At 41.5% G+C, this 25027-nt stretch overlaps 1 protein-coding gene across 5 annotated transcripts in view; it reads left to right on the top strand.

Moving 5' to 3' along the window:
• Positions 1 to 25027, top strand: part of mark4a (MAP/microtubule affinity-regulating kinase 4a) — a 35987-nt gene that overhangs the window by 5184 nt on the left and 5776 nt on the right. For 3 of the 5 annotated variants that reach the window (XM_066659224.1, XM_066659225.1, XM_066659221.1), the window contains exons 2-16: positions 2407 to 2604; positions 4214 to 4267; positions 17568 to 17616; positions 18060 to 18125; positions 19432 to 19502; positions 20373 to 20429; positions 20925 to 21161; positions 21725 to 21844; positions 22139 to 22238; positions 22464 to 22573; positions 22768 to 22957; positions 23047 to 23258; positions 23356 to 23459; positions 23582 to 23866; positions 24861 to 24905. In XM_066659224.1, coding sequence (XP_066515321.1) covers positions 2488 to 2604; positions 4214 to 4267; positions 17568 to 17616; positions 18060 to 18125; positions 19432 to 19502; positions 20373 to 20429; positions 20925 to 21161; positions 21725 to 21844; positions 22139 to 22238; positions 22464 to 22573; positions 22768 to 22957; positions 23047 to 23258; positions 23356 to 23459; positions 23582 to 23866; positions 24861 to 24905 — 1817 coding nt within the window. In that variant the 5' untranslated portion in view covers positions 2407 to 2487. Of the gene's footprint in view, positions 1 to 2406; positions 2605 to 4213; positions 4268 to 17567; positions 17617 to 18059; positions 18126 to 19431; positions 19503 to 20372; positions 20430 to 20924; positions 21162 to 21724; positions 21845 to 22138; positions 22239 to 22463; positions 22574 to 22767; positions 22958 to 23046; positions 23259 to 23355; positions 23460 to 23581; positions 23867 to 24205; positions 24293 to 24860; positions 24906 to 25027 lie in introns of all 5 variants that reach the window. The other 2 variants (XM_066659227.1, XM_066659226.1) reach the window with 2 other exon arrangements.

The raw sequence follows: 25027 nt of genomic DNA, 5'->3' as shown, positions 1-25027 counted from the left end.
GTCCTTCAGTGTAGGAGAGAAAATATTAATATGATATATCAGTGTAGTGATTTAGTGTAATGGAAGTTAGGATGAGATTGTTGTGTGTTAGGAGTTCACAAAAGGCATCTATTTTATTACTTTAGAGTTCAGTATTCATGTGTCAAGTTAACGTGTAAAGAATTATCATTAGAATATTTAAGGTCAGTGTGTTAGGAGGTGAATCACTGAGGGGGTAGTGATAGTAGAGTTAGAGTTGAATCTCATTTCTTAATTTTACCCCTACCCCTCTGTTTCAAGTACCATATTGCCTCTTGGAGCTAAGTTACAAGGTGTAGTTTGTTAAAATTTTCCCCTACAAAATGGGATGGCACTTTAAGAGCCTGATACACAAAAAGAGCAGTGCATCAGCAGGGTTCTGCTGCCAATCTGCAGTGATATCAGAGCTTCTGGATTTTAGCATAGTTAAGTTTAGGGAACCATTCCTCTGAAAGGGATTAATGTTATTACAGAAGTCAGCATCAGAGAACTTGGCTTAGGTGTAGTAAGGACCGATGTTAGCATGGTTAGCATCGTAGAACAGGAGAAAGGGATGTAGAGTAAGTAGCACAGGGGCTAGCACATAAGGACAGTAAACATAGAGCCCATAATCCAATCATATTCAACCAGATATCAGATAATTAGATTCACTCTCCCTCTCTTACACTTACTTTCTTTTTTCAGTGACCATTTCCATCTCTTCCTCCTCTCTTAACATTTCTCTCTCTCTCTCTCTCTCTCTCTCTCTCTCTCTCTCTGCCTTTCTCTCTTTTGATTCAGTTATCACATGATCATGTGTAGTGTAGCACAGATGGGAGCATAATGTGGGTGTGTGCAGAATCTCTACACATACACATCCACTTGCACACACACTTATGGACAGTCATTTTGATTAAAAGAGTTAATTTTCAAATGATTCATAGTGAAATGTTGGTTTTTATCATAGACTAGGCCAGAGAATAGCCTCAATGACGGAGGATGTTAATCCTGGATTAGCACGCAGATTTACACACACACACACACACACACACACACACACACACAAACACACACACACACACACTGACCTTTCTGTGCTAGTCAACTGTCTCAGTCTAATTTTGTGTTCATGTTAAATGAGGCCAGACCAGAGGTTGTTCAGTATGAATATTAACCATTAATCACCAGTATCTTTAACTGTCTGCCTGGATTTCGTTGAAACATGTGTTTTTGTGTAACAGTTTGTACTCATGTTTTGTACTATTTTAATGCTAATGTCACAATATCACAGTTTCCATTCAGAGCCTTAATAATCCAAAACAAAATACAATCCATGTAAGTATAAAGCCAGAAGTACTATCCATATCAGTGAGGTGCTTTTTAAGCTTCTGCTTGTGTTTGTCTGGATGTTAAACTGAAGTATATGGACTAGGAATAGTTCAAGCTGATGATCTAATGCTTGTAGCAAAAACAGTAGTGTGTGTATATGTGTGATCAATATCTCAATCACTTTGTCACACACTGGCTTTCTGCCAGTCAGTTTTACTAGGAAGTGCAGCAAAGCCAGAGCCAGATGGATTAATTTTATGAATAAGAGGACATTTTGCCATTAGCGTTTCAAGATTTTGCTTAGATATAATATCACTACAGTATCACTATCCCTATATAATCAAATTAAAATTTAAGAGGGGTATATGAGTGCGTAAATACTGTATACAACATTTTTCATACCTTGAGCTTTGTTTCTAAAGCCCATCATGTCCTGGATTCAATCTCAGCTGAAGGCTGCTGTTGTTTTTGCATCTTAAACCTGAGCTGGCTGAAGGACCTCTGGGTACAGAATCCACTAAATGATAAATGTCTCAATCTCTTCCAGCTCTTCTGGGGCCATATCCAAAAAAGTGTCTTAAACAAAATCCTCTTAAATGTGCTTTTCTTAAATTCAGAGGAACGTTAAGATGGTATGTGTATGTGTTCCTCTTCAAAACTGTTTCTTTAGGATCAAGAACAACACTAAGCAAAAGTTCTCATCTTCAAAAAGATTGAGTAATATTTATTTTTACATTTTACAGTCATAGCTATCTTAGACTTAAAAAGGTTTGCCACACCCAGATTAAGTCTCAGAAGAGTTAAGAATGTCCTGTGCCTCTTCATTGGGGCAGTAGTGCTTTCATGACGGAAATAATTGTTTACATGTTTTATAAATAATTTGGGGTGTTTTCCCACTTTTTTATATTTTGCTGTTTTGCAGTGTTGTCTTAAACTCTGTCAATCTTGTTCTCTGAAAAGCTTGAATTTCACGTTTGTTCTGTATTTTCCAGTTGAAGGATAAAACTAATACTTATTTTTAAACTGTGATCCTAATTCTCTCTCTCTCTTTTATTTATTCTCTGTATTTGTGTGGGACAGCATGCATCTCTGGCAGCAAGTCGTTCTGATAAAGGGACGAGTGTGTCAAGCCGCTCCCTCGGAGCCCGTTGCAGGAACTCCATGGCGTCCTGTTCTGATGACCAGCCGCACATCGGCAACTACCGGCTCCTGAAGACCATCGGCAAGGGCAACTTTGCTAAAGTCAAACTTGCCCGCCACGTCCTCACCGGCAGAGAGGTCAGAGACTCACAGCAACCCCTTAACACCTACACAGTACTCAATACAGGAATCAGCAATCGTTTTCATTCTGAGACATGAACCCTGACATTCAGAAGCTGTGAGTGGTAGATGTAGATGTAAATCTGCCAAGACAGGTTTAGTAAGCTCTTAATTTAGCAGTGGAGCCACAAAACAACAGGAAGCCAACAGTAAGTACTGGTTCACTAATTAGCATTGGGCAACGTGTCATTGTATTTTATGAAGACACATCATTTGCACCTATAGCAGAGTTGAGCAAGAGGGGGCCACAACCGAAGGGGATCTGAACACAATAAACATTTTATTATTTTTCTTTTTTAAATTTGGAGACATATTTTCAAACTTTAAGCAATATTTCATAATATTATATTCATAATATAACAGTAACACAACTCAGCTGTTAATGGAAAAGGTCATAGGGAGTATTTACTATTTACTCTTTAAAGTGGGGCGAAATTCTTGAATAATTAATGAACAAAGTTTCACAACATATCTAAATGCTCTGCAGGCATTTCCCTAGATTTCCCTTTCTGTTATTAGATGATATTTAAGATTTATGAAGAGTAAAAAGACAGGAGAAGGAAAAAACATTCTTAATTTGAAATGGAGGTCAATGTAGAAAGTTAATTCCAAGAAATTTGGAAGCATTTCAATTAGTCCATTCATCATGACATTTTCACACAACGTAAAGGACAGCTGCTGTGTTCAAATGATGCAGTAAACTATATAATCAACAAAAAAGGAGATACATGTTTTTGCGATATGTTAGCACTCTCTTTAAACAGGTAAAATGGCTAACTGCTGTGTTCCGCTATACAGTCAAGTTAGTTCATTTTATAGCTCACAATATGCCACTCTGTGCTCTAATCCATAGAGACAAGACTAAAATCACCTTAAGAGACACCTAGTGGTTTGAGAGAGTTGAAGGTTAAATATTTAAGTGATTATCAACTAAAATTTTATAGCAGCATTAGCATTTAACTCTAATTGACATTTGTGCTAAACTGTTCCTTCAGATGAATATGGTTAGCCCTGCTGTGTGGATATTCGTGTAGTGCAGGTTGTAGATAGAGGTGGAAAGAAAAAGCAAGGGATCCAGAGGAAGATAGAGAGGGGGTATTTAAACGCGTGTCTGAATCAGATCTTTCAGGACACACGGCTGACTGGCCTCATGCGCTGACAGATTTGTGTCAGCGGACAGTGAACTGTACTCGTGTGAAGAGAAACATTCTTTATTTATGTGTAGAAATGCAGCGTTTGTGGCTGCGAGAAGAGGCTCTACAACAGACAGACGAGGAGAAATGCAGCTTATCTTTGTGGGTGGTTATGCCCTTGTTGTATGAATCATGTGGATATCTTAGAAACATTCTGAATTTATCTCAGCATATTGGCAGTAGTAGAGGCTTCCTGTGGTTAGCCATGTAAGTGACATCTCTAATGACTAATTTCTCTAAATAACTATAAATCACCATTAGCTTTGAACACTATTTATCTGCTCCATGTGCTCAGTGACTTTAAAATGGGATGTGGATTTGGAAGTATTTTTAGTAATTAATCAATGTCTTCTGATGTGATTTATTTATTTCAGGTTGCAATAAAGATTATCGACAAAACTCAGTTGAATCCAACCAGCCTGCAAAAGGTAAGCAGCCTACTTTTCAGCTCCTATAAAACCGCTTTTTTTATCATAAAGCCAGGTAGGCATTATTTCATGTGTAAAATCGCTGTGTTTTGCAGTCTTTAATACTGATTAGTCTTAATCAGTGTTCTTAAATAGTTTTTTTTTGACTCATTTAATGCTCGTATCCAGTGAGACTTACACTTATAACTTAGATCTGTTGTGTTGAAACCATTACTTTGCCCACTACACTACACCAACATAAGCTCAGTTACCTTGTTTTATAAGAACATATTTCTGAGGAGCAGTCTTTTGTTTTTAAATAATATATGTATTATTCTAATCCTGGTTATCAATTAGGTAAATATTAGAACAGACCAATAGTCAGAAATGTACTTAATTTTATTTACCAGTCACCGTTGCCATTATATACAAGATGTTTATTTTCAGATATTTCTGTGCACAGGGTGGGGCACAATAATGGAAAATGTTAATGAAATACAGGACATAATCTGTCAGTATAATGGTTGTGTTTAGTAACATGAAGAAGATTTGTTAGACAAAAAGGTCTGATTGCTCCTTTATCACTGGCTGATTTTTTTTTATCTGTGTATCAGTCAGGCCCTAGTCTGGATGAGTGGTTTAGATGGAGGGATGGGATAAATGGATTTGTGACTGTATGTGTTTATATATGGATGATTGGATGCAAACTGTAGACAGTTTTTACTGAATGATGTATGGATCTGTATTTCTTTATAGGCCTATGTATACATGGCTGTATGTAGTGTGTGTGTGTATGTGTGTGTGTGTATGTATGTGTGTGGGTGTGTTTGTGTGTGTGTGTGGATGCTTAGAGCTGGTGTGCCGTGTGTTGGACTCCAGCGAGGAACAGTGCGTGCCTGTTCGTGGCTGTGTGACTCATCTATCTCACACTCGATTATCTGTGGCCTGCATTTGCTCCTGCAGCGTCCAGACACTGTATACATGGCACTCTACAGCTCACCAGACTGTCTATAGCCTGCTGCTCACTATCAGTTAGCACGCACACAGATTTACTTACTGTGAGGTCAATGGTTTATGTATATTTTAGCACAAAGTTTGTTGACATTTTAATGTAATATACTGTGGCATAACATTAAATTTAACTTCCATTTTGACCCCTAATATAAAACTCAGCTGAGATATGTTAGTATAGGTTTTGCTATTTCAATTTTGCACTGGTGATACAAGTAAGAAGCTCATAGTCATATATATATACAGTATGTAAAAGTAGGCCTAAGACTGTACACTGTAGCAGTGTGTGTGTGTGTGTGAGAGGATAGGAGGGAGTTAAACATTTCTAAAATCATGCAACTTTATTAACCATTTACTCATTTAAAAACACTAATAAATAGCCTTAATAGCTAATCAACTAAAAATAAATACAGCAAAAAAAGGTTTTACTTTCATCAAAATTTACAGAACATGTTTTTTGTAATTATATTAATAAATATAAAGTGTCAGACTGAATTGCGTTAATTTACATTTGCATTTAGGCTGTGATCACTCAGCTGTGGTGGGAAGCATTTTGACCAATGGTTAGTAGGGACAAAGAGAAGTTGGGACTTAAACAAGCATGTTTAATGCTGTATAAATTTGCACATAGTACAGTGAGTATGGAAAGTATTCAGACCCCTTTAAATTTTTCACTCTTTGTTCCATTGCAGCCATTTGCTAAAATCAAAAAAGTTCATTTTATTTATTCAGACCCTTTGCAGTGACACTCATATTTAACTCACATGCTATCCATTTCTTCTGATCCTCTTTGAGATGGTTTTACTCATTCATTGGAGTCCAGCTGTGTTTAATTAAACTGATTGGACTTGATTAGGAAAGGCACACACCTATATATATAAGAGCTCACTGTGCATGTCAGAGCAAATAAGAATCATGAGGTCGAAGGAACTGCTCAAGGAGCTCAGAGACAGAATTGTGGCAAGGCATAGATCTGGCCAAGGTTACAAAAGAAATTCTCCAGCACTCAAGGTTCCTAGGAGCACATTGGTCTCCATAATCCTTTAATGGAAAAAGTTTGGGACGACCAGAACTCTTCCTAGACCTGGCCGTCCAGCCAAACTGAGCAATCGTGGGAGAAAAGCCTTGGTGAGAGAGGTAAAAAAGAACCCAAAGATCACTGTGGCTGAGCTCCAGAGATGCAGTAGGGAGATGGGAGAAAGTTCCATGAAGTCAACTATCACTGCAGCCCTTCACCAGTTGGGGCTTTATGGCAGAGTGGCCCGACGGAAGCCTCTCCTCAGTGCAAGACATATGAAATCCTGCATAGGGTTTGCCAAAAAATGCATGAAGCACTCTCAGTCTATGAGAAATAAGATTTTCTGGTCTGATGAGATGAAGATTGAATTTTTTGGTGTTAATTCTAAGTGGTATATGTGGAGAAAATCAGGCACTGCTCATCACCTGCCCAAAACAATCCCAACCGTTAAACATGGTGGTGGCAGCATTATGCTATGGGGATGTTTTTCAGCTGCATGGACGGGATGACAATGAAGGAACGATGAATGCGACCAAGTACATCCTGGATGAAAACCTCTTTCAGAGTACTCTGGACCTCAAACTGGGTTCACCTTCCAGCAAGACAATGACCCTAAGCACACAACTAAAATAACACAATAGTGGCTTCGGAACAACCATTCTTGACTGGCCCAGCCAGAGCCCTGACCTAAACCTAATTAAGCATCTTTGGAGAGACGTGAATATGGCTGTCCACCAACGTTCACCATCCAACCTGATGGAACTAAAGAGGATCTGCAAGGAAGAATGGCAGAGGATCCGCAAATCCAGGTATGGAAAAACTTGTTGCATCACTCCCAAGAAGACTCATGGCTGTACTAGCTCAAAATGTTGCTTCTACTCAATACTGAACACTGAATACTTATGATCATGTGAAATTCCAGTTTTTCTTTTTAAATAAATTTCAAATTTCTAAATTATATATATTTTTTCTCTAAAGATGGGGTGGTGAGTGTACATTCATGAAAAATAAAATGTAAATTAAAAAAATAAAATGTAAAGTGCTTTTTGATTTTAGCAAATTGCTGCAATGGAACAAAGAGTGAAAATTTTAAAGGGGTCTGAATACTTTCCATACCCACTGTATGTGTGTTGGCTGTACAAGTGAACCTTTATGTGAAAGCAGTAAAAAATGCAGGACATTTTACACAATTTACACGTCATTTGACAGAAAAGTTTAAGCTAAAATCAAGACTGAAAATTGTGGAGAAAACTGGGTGAAATTCACTGCAACAAGTGCTTGCATGTTCTACATATTACTGCTGTCTGACTTTGTGTCACACTCGTCTCATCAAATTTGCAGAAGTTGGAAGTAGAATTTTTTTTTTATTATTTAAAAATAAAGTTGGACGTAGTATTTTTCTTACATTTATTATTTTACTGTTATTTGGACACTTCTGACAATGGACTGGCCGGTCATTTCTCCTCAGTGTAGAACTGTCCACTCACAGCCCACAGGGAGCAAACCAGAGAGGGAGGATGGACAGAGAGAGAGAAAGAGAGAGAGAATGCACCAGAGAAAGAGAGACACCTAATTTGATGCAATGTACAGTGAAGTTGTGGCTCTGTGCTAGATGCTGTTACTGTACAGAAATCACAGCAGCTTAGTAGCTTTACAGCAGAGAGTTTGTTTAGTGCAGCTTCATTGCCCTAGTGCAAAAACTCCTGCTTAAAGGGGCTTACAATCTTCTTGCATTTTCTAGTTACTTGTTCAATGAATGGACACAATATGTGGGGCTCCGGAGACCACCAATCCACACACTGTGAAACAAGACCCCCCCAGATTTTTACTCTTTATATTTTAACTTTTGACAAGTATCACAACAACTTTAAAAAAGAGGGGGAAAAAGACAACACTACATTAATGACAAATCATAACATTACAAAAAAACATTTCCACTTCAGCATCACAGGGCATCTTTATTAATATGTTTGATATAATCTAGAAACAGACCCCATACTTGCTATCTTTGATAAGCTAATCTTTTGAGGGGGAGCACATTGTATATTGTTTTGTACCACTGAGTTACACTAGCTTGTATAGATGAGGTCTAGTTGAACATAATGCAATTTCTTGGGACAACAAGAAGGCCCATTACCAATAAATACAGATCAGAAGAAAGCCCCCCAGCAGACGCTCCCAAAACTAGAACTATGGGTGTTTTCACACCTTCACTTTTTAGTCCAGTTAAATTGAACACTGATTCGTTTTCACCCTTGGTGTGGTTCACTTGGTGTGAAAGAAGTAATTGCACTCGGATAGGGACCAAAATGACAGCACCAAGACCCTTGAGAGGATGTGGTCTCGGTTCGGTCCCAAATGAACTCTGGTGTGGTTCGCTTCTGGGGAGAACATGATCTGACCTTCTGACCTGGTTAAAGTGTAGCCGCTAATCGAAGTAAGGTCTGACCAGTCAGCAGTGAGAACATTCTCACATGGTTTGCTTGGATTGTTTAGTGTGTGAAAAGAAACCAAACCAAGGGGAAAACGCTCCAAGTTTACAAGCTTCTTAACTAATTTGGACCAGAACTACAGGTGTGAAAGCGCTCTATATCTAACCACAAACATTCTGGGTCTTTAGTAAACCACTGTTTAATCGAACGTAAATGAGCTGCCCAATTCTAGAACTGTATATTAGGGACCCCTAGTCCTCCTGAGTCTACTGGGGGGGTTGTATTATGCTCAAACAGTTTATCTAAACAGAGTGATGTCCAAATGCCAAGCAGGGCTCCAGGTGAACTTCATTGTATTCATTGTATTGTTTTGGCCCAGTCTAATAGGCATCGCTACAGATTTGGAGAATTAAACTTATAGCTTGAAAAGCATTCAAAATTTGTAATTAATACAATCAGTCACGGTAAAGACGTGTTTTGTTTATTAATAAATAATATTATATAATCTGCTTTGAGTGATAAGTATTGATTAGATCCATTAACAGAAACACCATACATATTAGGGTGAGATCTAATTGCTTCAGCTATTGGTTCAATAACAATACTGAAAATTAGGGGCAACCTTGCTTGGTGCCTCTGCCAATATTGATTGGGTCCGTATACTGACCATTGTGAGCAACAGGGGTCTTGTATAATATCTGGATCCATCTTATAAAACATTCCCCAAACCCATAACGATGCAGTAAATTGAACATGTATCTCCACTCCACTGGTCGAAAGCTTTCTCTGCATCCAATCCGAGTAGAATAGTGTCTTCTTTAACATATTGGGCATGCTGTATAATGTTAAGTACACGTCTAATATTATTAAAGGTATGCCGTCCTTTAATAAACCCAGTTTGATCTGGGTGAATAATGTTGGGCAGTACTCCTTTGAGTCTATGAGCTAGAATTTTAGCCAAAATCTTAGCATTGACTAACATCAAAGTGATGTCAGTTGTCTATATGAAACTTCTGGATTTTTATCCTTTTTAAAATGAGGGTCATGTTAGATGATCTTAGAGTAGATGGAAGGATTCCTTATCAAATTTGTATTTATACATAGGAAGCAATGACATCTAAGAATGTTTTACAAACTCTGTGTTGAACCCGTCAGGGCCTGGACTTTTACTGTTAGGCAGGTTTTGATTGCATTTATTAACTCAGTGTGATTGGATCTTCCAATGTTGATACATCATCCTGTTAGACATGCTTTAAAGTAGGTGAAAGCTTATCAAAAATGGTGACATTATAGATTCTGAGTTAGAACATTGTGATTCATATAGATTTCCATAATACCACTTAAAGACCTCACCAGACCTCCTTAGAGTTTTACCTCTCTTATTTTCATCCATAATTGCTGTTATGTAGGTGGATTTTTTTCTGCCTGAAATGAACCTAGCAAGGTATTTCCCCGGCCTGTTTCCATTTTTATAGAATTTGTATCTGCTGTTTAAAAGCACCTTACCAGCTTTGTGTGTTAATATAGCATTGAGAGATGCTTGTGCTACCGCTAGTTGTTTTGCCGTGATTTCCCCTGGGGTCTAAATTAATTTGCTTTCTGATTTAGCTATTTCCCTTTCCAGGTTTGCCAGAGCCTGATTATCACTTTTCTTTTTTGGGATGTATAAGAAATTATTTATCCTCTTGTCACGGGGACGTGAAGGGTGGATTTACGGAGGCGGACACACTCGCTACAACAGATAGTTTTAATATATAGATAACCCAACAAACGAACTGGAGGAGAAACACGAAATAACATTACATAGAAACCTAGGAAAGAGACAACACGACAGGACTTGGAACATAGTAGAAACACGACATGACTGGGCAACAATACAATACAAAGAACGAGCGAGAAACGATCTAGAGAAACGCAGACTACAATAACAACACAAACACAAATGAGTAGAAATGACTACGGCTAGAACAGAGCAAAACAACAACACAACACAAATGACTGATACCAGGAAGTGAGGGAAGAGGACTTAAATATACGAACTAACAAGAAACACCTGACACAGATAATGACAAAGAGGCGGAACAAAAGGTGGAGCTAGAGTGTAACGAGGGCGGAGATAGGAAAAACAACAAACAGACAGAGCCACATGGAAGGAGAAAACAAACAAGAAAGTGCCAGGATGTCACAGACGCCCCCCCCCAAGACGCGCAACTCCCGGAGCGCGAACAACTAAACTCTCCAGGAGCTGGCGCAGGAGGGGCCAGAAGAAAAAAAAAACATGAAACCAAAAGAATCAGGACAAGACAGGAAATGGAAGAGGTGACACGGGACTGGACTTAAATGGACACTGGAAAGAACTAGAAAGAAGAGACGGGAAACGAGAGAAGACAGGAGACAAAGCAGGAGCAAACATACGTGACTGGACCTTTGATTGAACACTAAACGGGGACTGAGACGGAACAGGAGCAGATACACGTGACAAGACAGGATGTTGGACATTTGAAGGAAATGGTGACAAGACAGGTGACTGGACTTGAGGCAAGGGAACTGGGACCAGGACTTTCACAGGGACAGACATTAACACGATGACAGGGACCGGAACTGAAAGAAAAGCAGACACAGGTACAGGGACAAGAAGAGAGACAGGAACCAAGACAGGAACAGATACAGGAACTAATATAACAGGTGGGTGCCCAGGACTGGCAAATGTCTGTGGGACAGTCTGAGGAACCAGCTTGGGCACAGTTCTAGGAATCGACCCCGAAGTCCTTGGGGCCGTCCTACGGGTACGACCAAGAGCGGCCGTATCTACAGTCACAGTCTCGGGGGTAGAAACGGCCGTAGCCACAGTCACGGAGACAGGATCAGCTGAGGGAGCCGCACTCACGGAGGCAGGGGAAGCTGCGACGACGTCCACGGAGACAGGGGAAGCTGCGACGACGTCCACGGAGGCAGGAGGAAGCTGCGACGACGTCCACGGAGGCAGGAGGAAGCTGCGACGACGTTCACGGAGGCAGGAGGAAGCTGCAACGACGTCCACGGAGGCAGGAGGAACCTGCGACTACGTCCACGGAGGCAGGAGGAACCTGCGACTACGTCCACGGAGGCAGGAAAATCTGCGACGACGTCCACGGAGGCAGAGGAAGCTGCGACGACGTCCACAGAGGCATGAGCGGCTGGAAGCGCCACGCTCACGAAGACAGGAGAGGCGGGCGCCGCGCTCACGTAGACAGGTGCGGCTGGAGGCGCTGCGCTCACGAAGACAGGAATGGCCGTAGGCGCCGCGTTCACGAAGACAGGAGCAGCTGTAGGCGCCGCGCTCACGAAGACAGGAGCGGCCGTAGGCGCCGCTCTTCCAGGAACAGGAGCGGCCGGAGACGCCGCTCTTTCGGGAACAGTAGCGGCCGGAGGCGCCGCTCTCACGGGATCAGAAGCGGCCGGAGACGCCGCTCTCTTAAAAGCTTCCAGATCTGCCAGGAGGCTTGCAAGCTTCTTCTGGACGGCAGAAGGGACTGCAGCGCCGTCTTTGGAAACAGGAGGCCCTGCAGCAACGTCCACGGCAGCAGGGGCTCGTGCTGTTACGTCGTGGACCGGAGCTGTTAAGGGTTTAGGGGGTCTGATGGGCGCACTCTTGAGGGATTCCCCCGGAGGTGCGCCCCTGTTAGCCTCACCTCCGTTGTCCTGAGGTAGGAGGCTAACAGCCCCTACCCTTAACCCCCCCCCAAGAATTTCCCCGGACCTGAGGGGATAATCCTCCAGCGAGGGGGAGACTCCAGCCCGCTTTCTCCTCTGGCTCCATCGATTCCCGCTGGAGCAATTACTCGATTCCTGAATCGAGTCTTTTGGTCACAGATAAGTACCCGCGCCGGGCATGATCTGGAGCCGTCGACTCCATTCCGAGGCCGCTCTTAACACCTCCTCCACGGGATCTTTGAGGCCTGTGCGAAACGGAGTCCGGCGAATAACACATCTTTTAAAAGAATAATCCGTGCTAGCTGTGTCCTTATATAGATCGGTCATTCTGTCACGGGGACGTGAAGGGTGGATTTACGGAGGCGGACACACTCGCTACAACACAGATAGTTTTAATATATAGATAACCCAACAAACAAACTGGAGGAGAAACACGAAATAACATTACATAGAAACCTAGGAAATAGACAACACGACAGGACTTGGAACATAGTAGAAACACGACATGACTGGGCAACAATACAATACAAAGAACGAGCGAGAAACGATCTAGAGAAACGCAGACTACAATAACAACACAAACACAAATGAGTAGGAATGACTACAGCTAGAACAGAGCAAAACAACAACACAACACAAATGACCGATACCAGGAAGTGAGGGAAGAGGACTTAAATATACGAACTAACAAGAAACACCTGACACAGATAATGACAAAGAGGCGGAACAAAAGGTGGAGCTAGAGTGTAACGAGGGCGGAGATAGGAAAAACAACAAACAGACAGAGCCACATGGAAGGACACAAGAAAGTGCCAGGATGTGACACCTCTGATATATGCCTTCAAAGTTTCCCAAATTAGGGAAGGATCTGCAGAACTGGCATTGGTGTTAAACAGAAAAAAGTGTTCAGTTCATTTATAATATAATTGACAAACTGCGGATCTTTGATTAGAATTGCCAAAATCACGACTGAGTTTCAGTATTGGCAGATACTAAATATAAATATACTAAATATTTTAAAAGGCTAAATATACTGGGGCATGATTGGAGATTACAATATCCTCTAGAAAAAAATCAGTAATCTATCTATCATACTAATATAAATGAGAAAATAGTCCATTTTTAAAAAAAGGTTAGCGCGCAGAGGTGAAATATGTAAACTGTTTTCCCATAGGGTTACGAAGGCGCCAGACATCTACCAGACCAAATTCACAACATATTTCTGCAAGACTAGTGCTGTGATCTGGCCCAGTGGGTTAAGATTAATCTAATAATTTGTCCCAGACAATCCCCACCCAAAATTATATTACAACATGACCAGTCCCTTAACTTGGTAAACACCTTCATGAAGAAGTTAACATAAAAATATTAGGAACATAGATATTAGCCAGGATTAGAGGTTCATTATGCAAAATGCCCAGATGGCTCTTTAACAACCTCCTCAATAATAAAGGCTGGCTTTTATGGAAAAGTATGATAACCCCTCTGCTTTTAGTGTTGACAGATGAGTACACAATCTGTCCTAACAAGTCTCATTTCATTTTCTGATGTTCCTTTTCATTAATATGTGATTCTTGCAGAAATGCAATTTGTACTTGTTTCTCTTTCAGATAGTCCAATATTTTCTTTCTTTTAATAGGATGATGAATTCCTCTGATGTTCCAGGAACAGATCTTCATATGCTCAGCCTGCATTACAGTTTAAATTAGACAAAAGGAGTAAATAGAGTTTGGAACTGCCGTCAGATTTCACATAAACTAAAAAATTTCCATACAATTTCAACAAAACATCGGGTCAAGTACTTTGAAAACAAATGGAGAAGGTGCATGCCCCCTTGTTGCTAGGACAATGAAGAGGCATTGCTATTAAAGAAACTCTGGTGTTCCTCGCAGTATATCCATTTCCCCCAGAAACACAGCATTTAATTGATAGAACACTCTACACCTTCTGTCAATTTTCAACAACGGTCAAGTTACAAGGAGTGTAGAACAACCTCTCTTCTAAGCATTCTATTATTAACATAGGTGAACTTGATTACCAGTCTTACTTCACCATGTAGAGGAAATTCTGAGCTTAACGTAGAGAATGACAGAGTGTTGTTTTACTCTCATGTGTGTTCTTTAATGTGACAGGACAAATCATAGTTAACCAAATCCCTCTCTCATGCAGTTGCTTTCGAACCTGGTCGTATTCTTTCCATTGCTTCGAAAAGTGTACAGAGAGCAGAGCACAATCGTTGGGATCAGCCTGTGGGTGCCTGTGCTAATTTCAAAGATATCATGCCCTACACTTCAGCAATAGAAGCCTGAAAAGAACCGGCGACCAATCCCCCGTGCGCCATCTTGGGTCAATCCTTGTAGTTTAGATGCTGCTCGAGCTGTGTTCACTGATGAGCCAACAGATGCCTAATAACTTGTCAAGCAACATCTTAATGTCCCCCCAAGAACGTTTTTTCAAGAGTTTCGGGATTTATACAGTGGGGAAATATGATTAGTAAAAAGTTAACATGAGGAACCCCAGAACTTGCGTCTGTTCAGTTCACACGCTCACATCCCCCCCTTGTGTTATTTTTATTTAGCATTTAGCAGACACTCTTATGTAGAGCAGCTTACAATTACATTCCTGACATCCAATGTCTTATTGGTGTAGCATGGCATGCTTACCTGAGCAGGGACTTGAACACAGGTCTTCTATGTAGGACTACGCTACATGAACCACTACAAATTCCACTTATTCCACTCCTGTTACTCTGTCCTAGACTGTCTTCAATAACTACATCCCATATTTCACTGAGACTAACTATTGTAATATATTTTTACATATATCATTCTTAAAGGGACAGTTCTATGGAGAAAAAGTGCAGGATCTGTGCAGCTCCACCAACAGGTTTTTTGTCATAAGTTGACACTGCTTTCTTAGCCCAGGTTGTAAACAGCTCACCTGGGCCGTTGGCACTGGGGCCCCATCACCGCTGCCAAATGCTAAATGCTTTACAATCTGAGCAGCACCTCTTCTTCTGATCACAGCCAAGCTTACATCTTTTCATCCTGAGCGTAAATTAGGCTTTTTATTGACAGGCTAAATATCGGCAGAGCGAGAACACTGATCTAGGATCCGTTTCTCTTGGCTTCATGTTCATTCTCATTAGAGCCAGAAAGAGGCAAAAACTGATCCTAGTACAGCACTCAGCAGCCTCCAGAAGGTGTTTTTTTTTTTTCAAATGTAGCACTTGTTTATGCGCATTTACACGATTTGTAATGCATGATAGCAACCCTTTGTGTGTGTGTGTGTGTGTGTGTTTTTGTGTGTGTGTTGGAGAATAAAGGTCGACAGCTGCGGTCCTCCACAGGCCTTGAGTCCCCCATGGTGTCTCAATCTGAGTCCTATATAACACACACAGTACCTAGCACTCACAAACACACACACACACACATATTTTTATATATATTATATATAATGTATTATATATATATATATATATATATATATATATATATATATATATATATATATGTGTGTGTGTGTGTGTGAGTATGTTTGTCAGTATGTGGGGCCATGCATATGGCCCTTATGTATTATATATAGGTCATTACATTTAATTATAATATGTCACTTATATTTACAATATAAACTCCTAACATCTGTGCCAGACGTGGGGTCTCAGCAAAACTGCTCCCTTTAGATAAACAGTTCTTAAAGCTTTAATCTCTAAGGGAGAGGAGAACATCCAGCTCCACCCTCTTCTCAGATCAAAAACAGTTCAACACTAACGATCTGAAAGGATGTGGAGTTGTGGAGAAGCCCTAACTGAGAGAAGGAAATAGACACAAAAGAAAAATCAAGAAGCAGCTGGTGTGGGAGAAGAGAGGATGGAGTGTGTTGATACTCCAGTGGTCCTGCTTTCAGTGCTGCTGGTTTACAGTAATATATAAGTTATACACAACTGGCACTGATCCAGGACGGCTCTTGGCTGATGTCCTGTTCCTCCCTCACACATGTGTGTGTTGTTCACATGTTAAAGCTGATTTATAATAAATTAAAGCAGTGAAATAAAAGAAGATACGATCCTGACAATGAGCTGATGTTGTGAATCAGTTGTGGACCTGTGAAAGGGCTCCATTATATACCTCTGGGACAGGTTTGACTGGTGTTTGTGATCCAGAATAGTCCTCCATCATCAGCACCTGACCTCACTGGTGCTCTGGAGGCTGAATGCCATCAAACCCTCACAGCAAAGTTCTAACATCTAGGGTCAAGCTTAAGACAGAGTTTCTAGGTCATGCTTTAGCATATTTGCTTCCAGAGGGGATGTTTTCTCTGATGCTCTGTAGCTGTAAACCTTATTAAGATCTTAATGAACATTAAATAATTGTAATAATTAGTAATAGCTTATATAAAAACAGAGATCCTGAGGGGGTGTAAAATGCTAATCTGCTTGAGCTTTGTGTCTGTGGACCGGGCGTTCTGGCAGATGCACGTGTATCCCATAATCCTCTGCGGCTCAGATGGGCCAGGCATCAAATCCTCGCCGAAGTTTCCATGGCAACAGGACTGATCTATAGGATCCCACCTAAAGAAAAGAGAAGACGAAAAAGAGGAGTGTGTTTAGGAGTGTGTTTATCCAGACAGTATGATGTTTGAGTGCGTGTGTGTGTGTGTGTGTCAGGTTTCACTCTCATTTTTGGGTCCAAAGTCTGTTTAAAGACTCACAATGTGAGGATATTTAAGGTGAGGATAAGGGTAAAGGTTTAGGGTTTAGGTTAGGATTTTATTTAGGTTTAGGCTAGTATTACTTTAAGTAAGGTTAGGGTATCCACAAACTGAATTGACATATATGTTATGTCTCTGAAAGCTTGTGTGTGTGTGTGCGTGTGTGTGTGTGTGTGTGTGTGTGATTGAGAGAGAGAGAGAGAGAGAGAGAGAGAGAGTATAAACACTGAATAAAACCACATAACAGGTTAAACAGATCATTTTTCTTTATATGTCTATATTTTTCCATTCATTATTATTAACTCCCGCCGCTGTTGCGGCCTCACACTAGGGGGCGCCAGTGAATGAGGAAAAATGTAATGGTGTCCTATGGAGCTTGTGTGCTGAATTGTAATTTGCCATGAATTATAAATGTATATGAGCTTGTGTGTGTGTATGTGCTTTGTCTTTTCTGCAGCTGTTTCGAGAGGTGCGGATCATGAAGGCTCTTCGTCACCCCAACATAGGTAACAAAAACACACACATATACACACACACACACACACACACACATTCTCACATTGGAATACATTCACTCTCACTTTTCCTCTTGCTTTCTCTCTCTCTCTCTCTCTCTCTCAGTCTCACACACACACACACACACACACACACAGTCATACATGAATCCTGTCCAGCTGACAGATCAGCTCTCCAGCATTAAACACTATTAGTCGTTATTCAGCTCAGTAATGCATCGTTAAGGCACCCTATTTTTTTAAAATACCTATTTATTTATTTATTTTAAGTTATCTATTTTTTCATGTACCTCTTCCTCTGCAATACTGTGTAAAAATATGTTTTTTTTGTTTGGCTGGTTGATATGAGTGCCATATTCTCTCTGTATTCGAATCAGTTTCTGAACTCTGTTTTACAGTTAGAAAACTGAAATATTTTTGCTTTTGCCTTTCAGTGCAACTGTTTGAGGTGATTGAGACAGAGAAGACCCTGTATCTAGTCATGGAGTACGCTAGTGGAGGTACGCTCCATATTTCATAATCAACAGAGACTTTATGCACTAAGATCTTTCTCAGTATAGGTGTGTGACCTATTCCAGCTAAAAAGTGGGGAAGTTTTTATTATTTTTCTGATATTGCAATTGCAGCTGAAAAAACAGTTGATAAATTGGTGTCCAAAAGGTGGCACACAGAAATTCACACAGAATAGGTGTCAATCAAGATAATGCAAACATGTCCGGAAGGGGTCAACATCCAAATCAATGTATAGACCAGAAGAAAGATTTAGTTTTACCCTTTAAGTGAGGGTCACCTGCAGCCATATTTCACTTCTGACTGCTCAAGTATTGTTTAGACCTTTTGGCTATGGCTGTGATTTCAGCAATGCGGAGAACACAGACAGAATCATGGAATTGATAAATAAATAAATAAGGAATGAATTCAGATATAAAGACAGAACTTTGAAAATCTTTTTAAATGTTCTTTACAAACAAACGCAATCTGACCACCCTTTGATCTGAGTGACACGACTGTGAGGTCAGTGAGATGCGCTGTTAGCCCATGTAGCATGAGCCTAGTTTGGTGTGCTGCCTTCCCCGTTACAGTTACCATTCGCCACTGATCGTCTGCATCTTCCAGTCTGCATCTACCAGTGTCTACTGGTGTTTGCCTGTCGTAGACAGTATTTGACTTCCACACACAGACTGCAGCAACTTCATTAAATGCAAATGTGCAGTTTTTCTATTGTTAGTTTAATTGTAAATATATATATATATATATATATATATATATATATATATATATATATATATATATATATATATATATATATATATAAATGTGTGTGAGTGTGTAAAAAAACTGTGAAAAATGGGAAAATAAAACTGAATTTGGGATGAAATAGAAGGATTTCTTATAGCCCTACCATGGCTACCGTCTCAGCACCAATCAGCTTTTTCTTTGCTTCACAACTTTACAGAGTGGCACAACACATGGTTTGTGGAGGCGTACACTTCAGTGCATCTGTGTATTACACTTAGCCAAGACTTGCAAGACTTGCTAAACCAGACTTCACTCTACAGTTACACACATCTTTACCAACATGAATAAAGTCTATTTATTTTTAACCTACTGTTTTATTCAGTACCATGCTGAGACCTTGTACTGTTTTTACACATGTGTTTTGAAAATCTGCCTCAGCGTGTGGCTGACGGTGGCAGGCATCTGTGCTATGAGGATAGCAAAACTGCAACATGTAAACACAGGGTTCACCTCCTGAAAGTGTACTTTGTGTTAGTTTTTTACATTAAGAATGAGGTGTTTTTGTAGGTGAGGTGTTTGACTACCTGGTGTCTCATGGGAGGATGAAGGAGGTCGAGGCCAGAGCCAAATTCAGACAGGTGAGTTCCAGCACGTCTCATCTTCACGGTCATTGCATACATCAAATGCACATTCCATGGCAGAAAGTGGCAAAGTAGTGTATTTTTTCTGTTATAACACACTTAACTCATTCATTCATTATCTGTAACCGCTTATCTAATTCAGGGTCGCAGTGGGTCCAGAGCCTACCTGGAATCATTGGGCGCAAGGCAGGAATACACCCTGGAGGGGGCACCAGTCCTTCACAGGGCAACACACACACACACACGGACACACACACACACGGACACTTTTGAGTCACCAATCCACCTACTAACGTGTGTTTTTGGACTGTGGACCGGAGTACCCAGAGGAAACCCACGCGGACACGGGGAGAACACACCAACTCCTCACAGACAGTCACCCGGAGCAGGAATCGAACCCACATCCTCCAGGTCCCTGGAGCTGTGTGACTGCGACACTACCTGCTGTGCCACTGTGCCGCCTACACTTAACTCAGTGTAGCACTAATATAGTGCAGACAGGAATTCTGGGATTGAAATAAAAGTGTTCAAGGAAATTATGTTGGATTAGGACAAGTCCTTAACAACTAAGGATTGAGCCCTTCGGGTTATTCTTAACTATAAGTGTGTAAAGGACAACATTTAAATGTCAGTGATGCAAAGCACCAGATACTTGAATGATTATGGTGCACCTTTGTGCAGATTCTACAGCTTGCTAAACATGAGTGAGTGAGTGGTTGAGTTATATACTCAGTTACAGCCCAGGTAAAGGAACTACTCTGTTGATATTTATCTCCTCTAGTACTCCACACATCACTCCATTCTGTAAAGCCAGATGCTTGAGTGCTAAGCTTTTGTGGCTTATTTCTTTGTGCTTGTTATTTCCAGATCGTCTCTGCTGTTCATTACTGTCACCAGAAGAACATTGTCCACAGAGACCTGAAGGTAACGTCTAAAAGTCATTACATTTACCTCAGAAGTGTTTGAGGGCACTGTTGTGAAGTCAATCGTCGGTTTGCAAGATGCTAAAAGTTATAGTTTCTCGGACTCTTGTATTTGAGGATCTAATTTTTTGTTGTTTAGTTAAATTGTGAAATCACTCATGTTATTTACTGAGAGTGATAGCTGTTAGCAGCTGGTGTTAGATCTCATATAAACACACATCTCCCCTCTTTTTCACTCTGATCTCCTCTTTCTCTTGTAATTCGCTGTGGATTCACTCACGTTTACCACAGTTTTTAACTCTGGATTCACCACACTTTGCTTTGATAAACTCTATCTCTCTTTCTTTCATTATTTCTTTATTCTCTATGTATCTATCATTCATTCCTTACTCTCTTCTGCCCTATCTCTTTCCCCTATGTATCTGTGTTCCCCTCTCTCTCTCTCTCTCTCTCTCTCTCTCTCTCTCTCTCTCTCTCTCTCTCTCTCTCCATCTAGGCAGAGAACCTGTTGCTGGATGCTGATGCAAATATAAAGATAGCAGATTTTGGTTTCAGTAATGAGTTCACTTTGGGGAATAAACTCGACACCTTCTGTGGAAGCCCCCCATACGCGGCTCCGGAGCTGTTCCAGGGGAAGAAGTACGATGGGCCCGAGGTGGACATCTGGAGTCTAGGGGTCATCCTTTATACACTGGTCAGCGGCTCACTGCCCTTTGACGGACAGAACCTAAAGGTGTGGCTCGCTTCATTCTTTTTTCAAACGCTTTTAAAGCTTTCGTAAGTTCTGTCCTCAATTCTTGCACTTCTTTAACTCCCTAATCCTTTAGCTCACAACTCACTTCTGTAATGTCCTACTCACCTTTTTAACACACTACTTGCTCCTATTATTTCCTACTCACTTCTTTAGCGCCTTCTTCACTTCTTCAACACCCTACTCGCTCCTTTAATTGCCTACTTACCTCTCTGGCTCTCTTCATTTCCTACTCACTCCTTTAGATCCCTATGCACTTCTTTAGTTACTGCTGATGTGTTTAGCTTCCTACTCAGTATTCACTTCCTTAATTTCCTACTCACTTCTTTAGATTAATTCAGTTTTTAATCAGTAATCTTTCTAATTATTTCAGTAGGTTTTAATTACTTTAGGTAAATCCTTGATTACTTCAGTATTTCCCCCAAGATTCCTTTAGTTCTGTATTTACTTCAGTAGCTCCCAACTCACTAGGCCTATGTCAGCATCACAGATGCAGCATGTTTTATTTTCATGTTTGTGTATGTATGTGTGGGCATTTGTTGTAGGAGCTGCGTGAACGTGTGTTAAGGGGGAAATATCGAGTGCCCTTCTACATGTCCACTGACTGTGAGGGGATTCTGCGCAGGTTTCTGGTGCTCAACCCCAGCAAGCGTTGCACTTTAGAGGTAGAAAAACACATACACACATACACACACCAGACCTCAACATCACTGAAAGTGTTTGGATATTACTTGCTGAAATGAAGTAGAAATTGCAACCGACTTAGATGTGTGTCTGAGAAACTGAAATCATGTCTCACAAAGCAATGGAGACTGTCATAAACATACACTATTTTAGAGCATACACACAAAGACACTACAGAAAGAAAAGGTTTCATGCTGGTGTTTCAGGATCAGATTCATCATTTTATTTGGCTAAAGCCACACCTCTGACCATGACTCCTCTCTCGCCCTCTACAGCAAGTGATGAAGGACAAATGGATGAATACAGGGTACGAAGGGGACGATCTGAAGCCTCATATAGAACCAGCCGAAGATTACAGTGACCCCAGCCGCATTGGTAAGTGCTCACCCTGTGAACACTGCTCATGCCAAACCCCCAGAATCTTTAAAAGACACATTATATTCTATTATTTATATTTTAATATAACATAAATCAGACTACTAATTTTGACTGGGATTTGCAGCTACAGTTTGTGGATGTGTTTACACAGGGACCATGAAAGCCTGTCTTTCTCTCTCTCTCTCTCTCTCTCTCTCTCTCTCTCATTCTCTCTTCATGTAGAAGTGATGGTTGGGATGGGTTTCACTCCGGATGAGATTAAGGATTCGTTACTCAATCACAAATATGACGAAGTAACTGCAACTTACCTCCTGCTGGGCCTGAAATCTCAGGTTCTCCACCCACACATTCCAACACTCTTAGATTCAACAAAAGAAAGAGTTTGGCACATTGATTTTTCTGTTCTTTTAATCAGAAATTCAACAGAACAAGATAAATAAGCCAGAGAATTTAGCAGAATGTTACTAAATACTAAGTAAGTCCTGTGCATATACTAAAAACTCCCCCCGTGTTGTCACTGTTACAGGATGGCACAGAGTCACGTGTGAGCGGCAGTATGACGTTGCCGAGGGTGAGGCCAAGCCCCATCACCAATGGCACTAACAAACACTCCACCAGCGTTGTGGCCCCGTCTTCATCGTCCTCCTCCTCCTCCCACAGCAAGACCCAGAGGAGTGCCTCCACTTACCACCGCCAGCGACGGCACAGCGACTTCTGTAAGACAAGGAGGTTCACATACTGCACTCCTGTTTCAGTAATGATTTACCCTCCGCAGACCTAACTGAGACGTGTGTGTTTTGTGCAGGTGGTCCGAGCATGCCGGTGATGCATCCAAAGCGCAGCCCGACGAGTGGAGGAGAGCGAGAGTTGCGCGAGAGCCGGATGCCACCACGAAAGGCGAGCTGCAGCGTGATGGGCAGCCGCAGCCTTCCTCCGTCCAGCCCCATGGTCAGTAGCGCCAACAACCCCAACAAAGCAGAGATCCCAGAGCGCCGCAAAGACATGACCGCTACTACCGTAAGAGTGGCCTCAGCAGATAAAGACTGACTGGAATAAGTATAGTTATCAGTTGCATGGATTTGACACTAAAATTTGTGTGTGTATATATGTGTAGAATAACATTCCTGGCAGTGCAATGACCCGCAGGAACACATATGTGTGTACGGACCGCCCCAGCACTGACAGACACTCTCTACTGCAGAACGGCAAGGAGAACAGGTAACACAAAAAGTTGAAGACCTAAGATATCAGAACAACCGCCAGCATGTGGTGTGACATCAGAAGTCAACCAGTGTATAAACTCTCTCTCTCTCTCTCTCTCTCTCTCTCTCTCTCTCTAGCTCTCTCTCCCACCGTCTGCCCCCCACCTCTCCTTCCACTCTCAGTATATCTGGAGCCGGAGCATCCTCATCCTCGTCCTCAGGCGAGCGCTGCCGTTTGACTCGAGGCTCCACCATCCGATCGACCTTCCACGGAGGGCAGCTGAGAGACCGGGGCACGGGGGCTTATGGACCCCCGCCCACCTCGCCCACTCTGAGCCACGAACCGGCCGCTCTGCCTCCACACACACGCTCCAGGGCCACGTCCAACCTGTTCACCAAACTCACCTCCAAACTTACGCGCAGGTACATGCACACAGAATAATACACACACAACAAACACACACACACACACACACACACACACGCACACAAAATCTACCTCCTGTTAAAAATGATCCAAGTGTTACTGAGAAATAAGTTTTTATCGGCATTCCTTCAGACAGCATAAACACCCAGAGTGTATGCGTGTGTGTGTGTGTGTGTGTGTGTGTGTTTACACTAAGCAGAATAAATGCTGTGCTTGTTTATATTACTGCTGCTCTTAGCCCCTACTGGCTACTCTCTCTATTGCAATTCTCTCTCTCTCTCTCTCTCTCTCTCTCTCTCTCTCTCTTTCTCTCTCTCTCTCTCTCTCTCTCTCAGGGTCAATCTCGACCCCTCTAAGAGGCAGGGTTCTAATAAGTCAGTTTCGGGTTGCACTCTTCCACAGGGATCCAAAACAGTTAGTAAGTCCCGTGCCTGTCTTTCGTCTGCAATCTTCTACTTCTTTTCTTTCCCCTGCACTCTCTCTCTCTCTCTCTCTCTCTCTCTCTCTCTCTCTCTCTCTCTCCCCCCTTTTGCTTGATTCACGAAGGTTGTGTGTATATACGTGTGCATCCATGCTAGTTTGCATGTATTTTGGGGTGTGTGTGTGTTTTTCTGAACATTTTTGAAAATATATGGCACGTATTTGTATTGTTACAATTTTTTTGAACCTGAAAAACTAATAATATTGATATACAGCGTGTACATAGAGAATATTGAGTGGTGTGGTTATGTATGTCGTGTGGCACATCCCTTAATGAAGCTAAAGGAACAGACTCATCCCCATTATCCATAACTGATTAGGAGTCAGAGCATGACATCACTGACATGACTCCATTCACATTCAGTGTCACTGCCTGTGTGTGTATGTGTGTTTTTGCACCCTGCTGCACGTCGCGGCTTGTTCCAGTTTGTTCCAGAGTCGTGTGGCATGGTTGTACCCCTGCCGTAAATACGTGTTCATGGTGCTGAAACTTGTACTTTTGTTTTTCAGGGTCGCAAATGAACCTGAGAGAGTCAGCCGACCTTCGCTCTCAGGGTGAGCCCCTCCTATCGGATCAGCTCCTCTCAGTGATATCCAATCAGATCATCCCCTTTAATATGTTTGTTTTAATGTCTAGAAAAAAGCCTCCCCCCACCTGTCTCTCATACTCACTTCTC

Source organism: Hoplias malabaricus, chromosome 2 (genome assembly GCF_029633855.1).
Source record: "Hoplias malabaricus isolate fHopMal1 chromosome 2, fHopMal1.hap1, whole genome shotgun sequence".
In the NCBI taxonomy this organism is placed as follows: domain Eukaryota; kingdom Metazoa; phylum Chordata; class Actinopteri; order Characiformes; family Erythrinidae; genus Hoplias; species Hoplias malabaricus.
The sequence above is the reverse complement of the archived record's forward strand: the minus strand, read 5'-3'. Positions and strand labels throughout refer to the sequence as shown.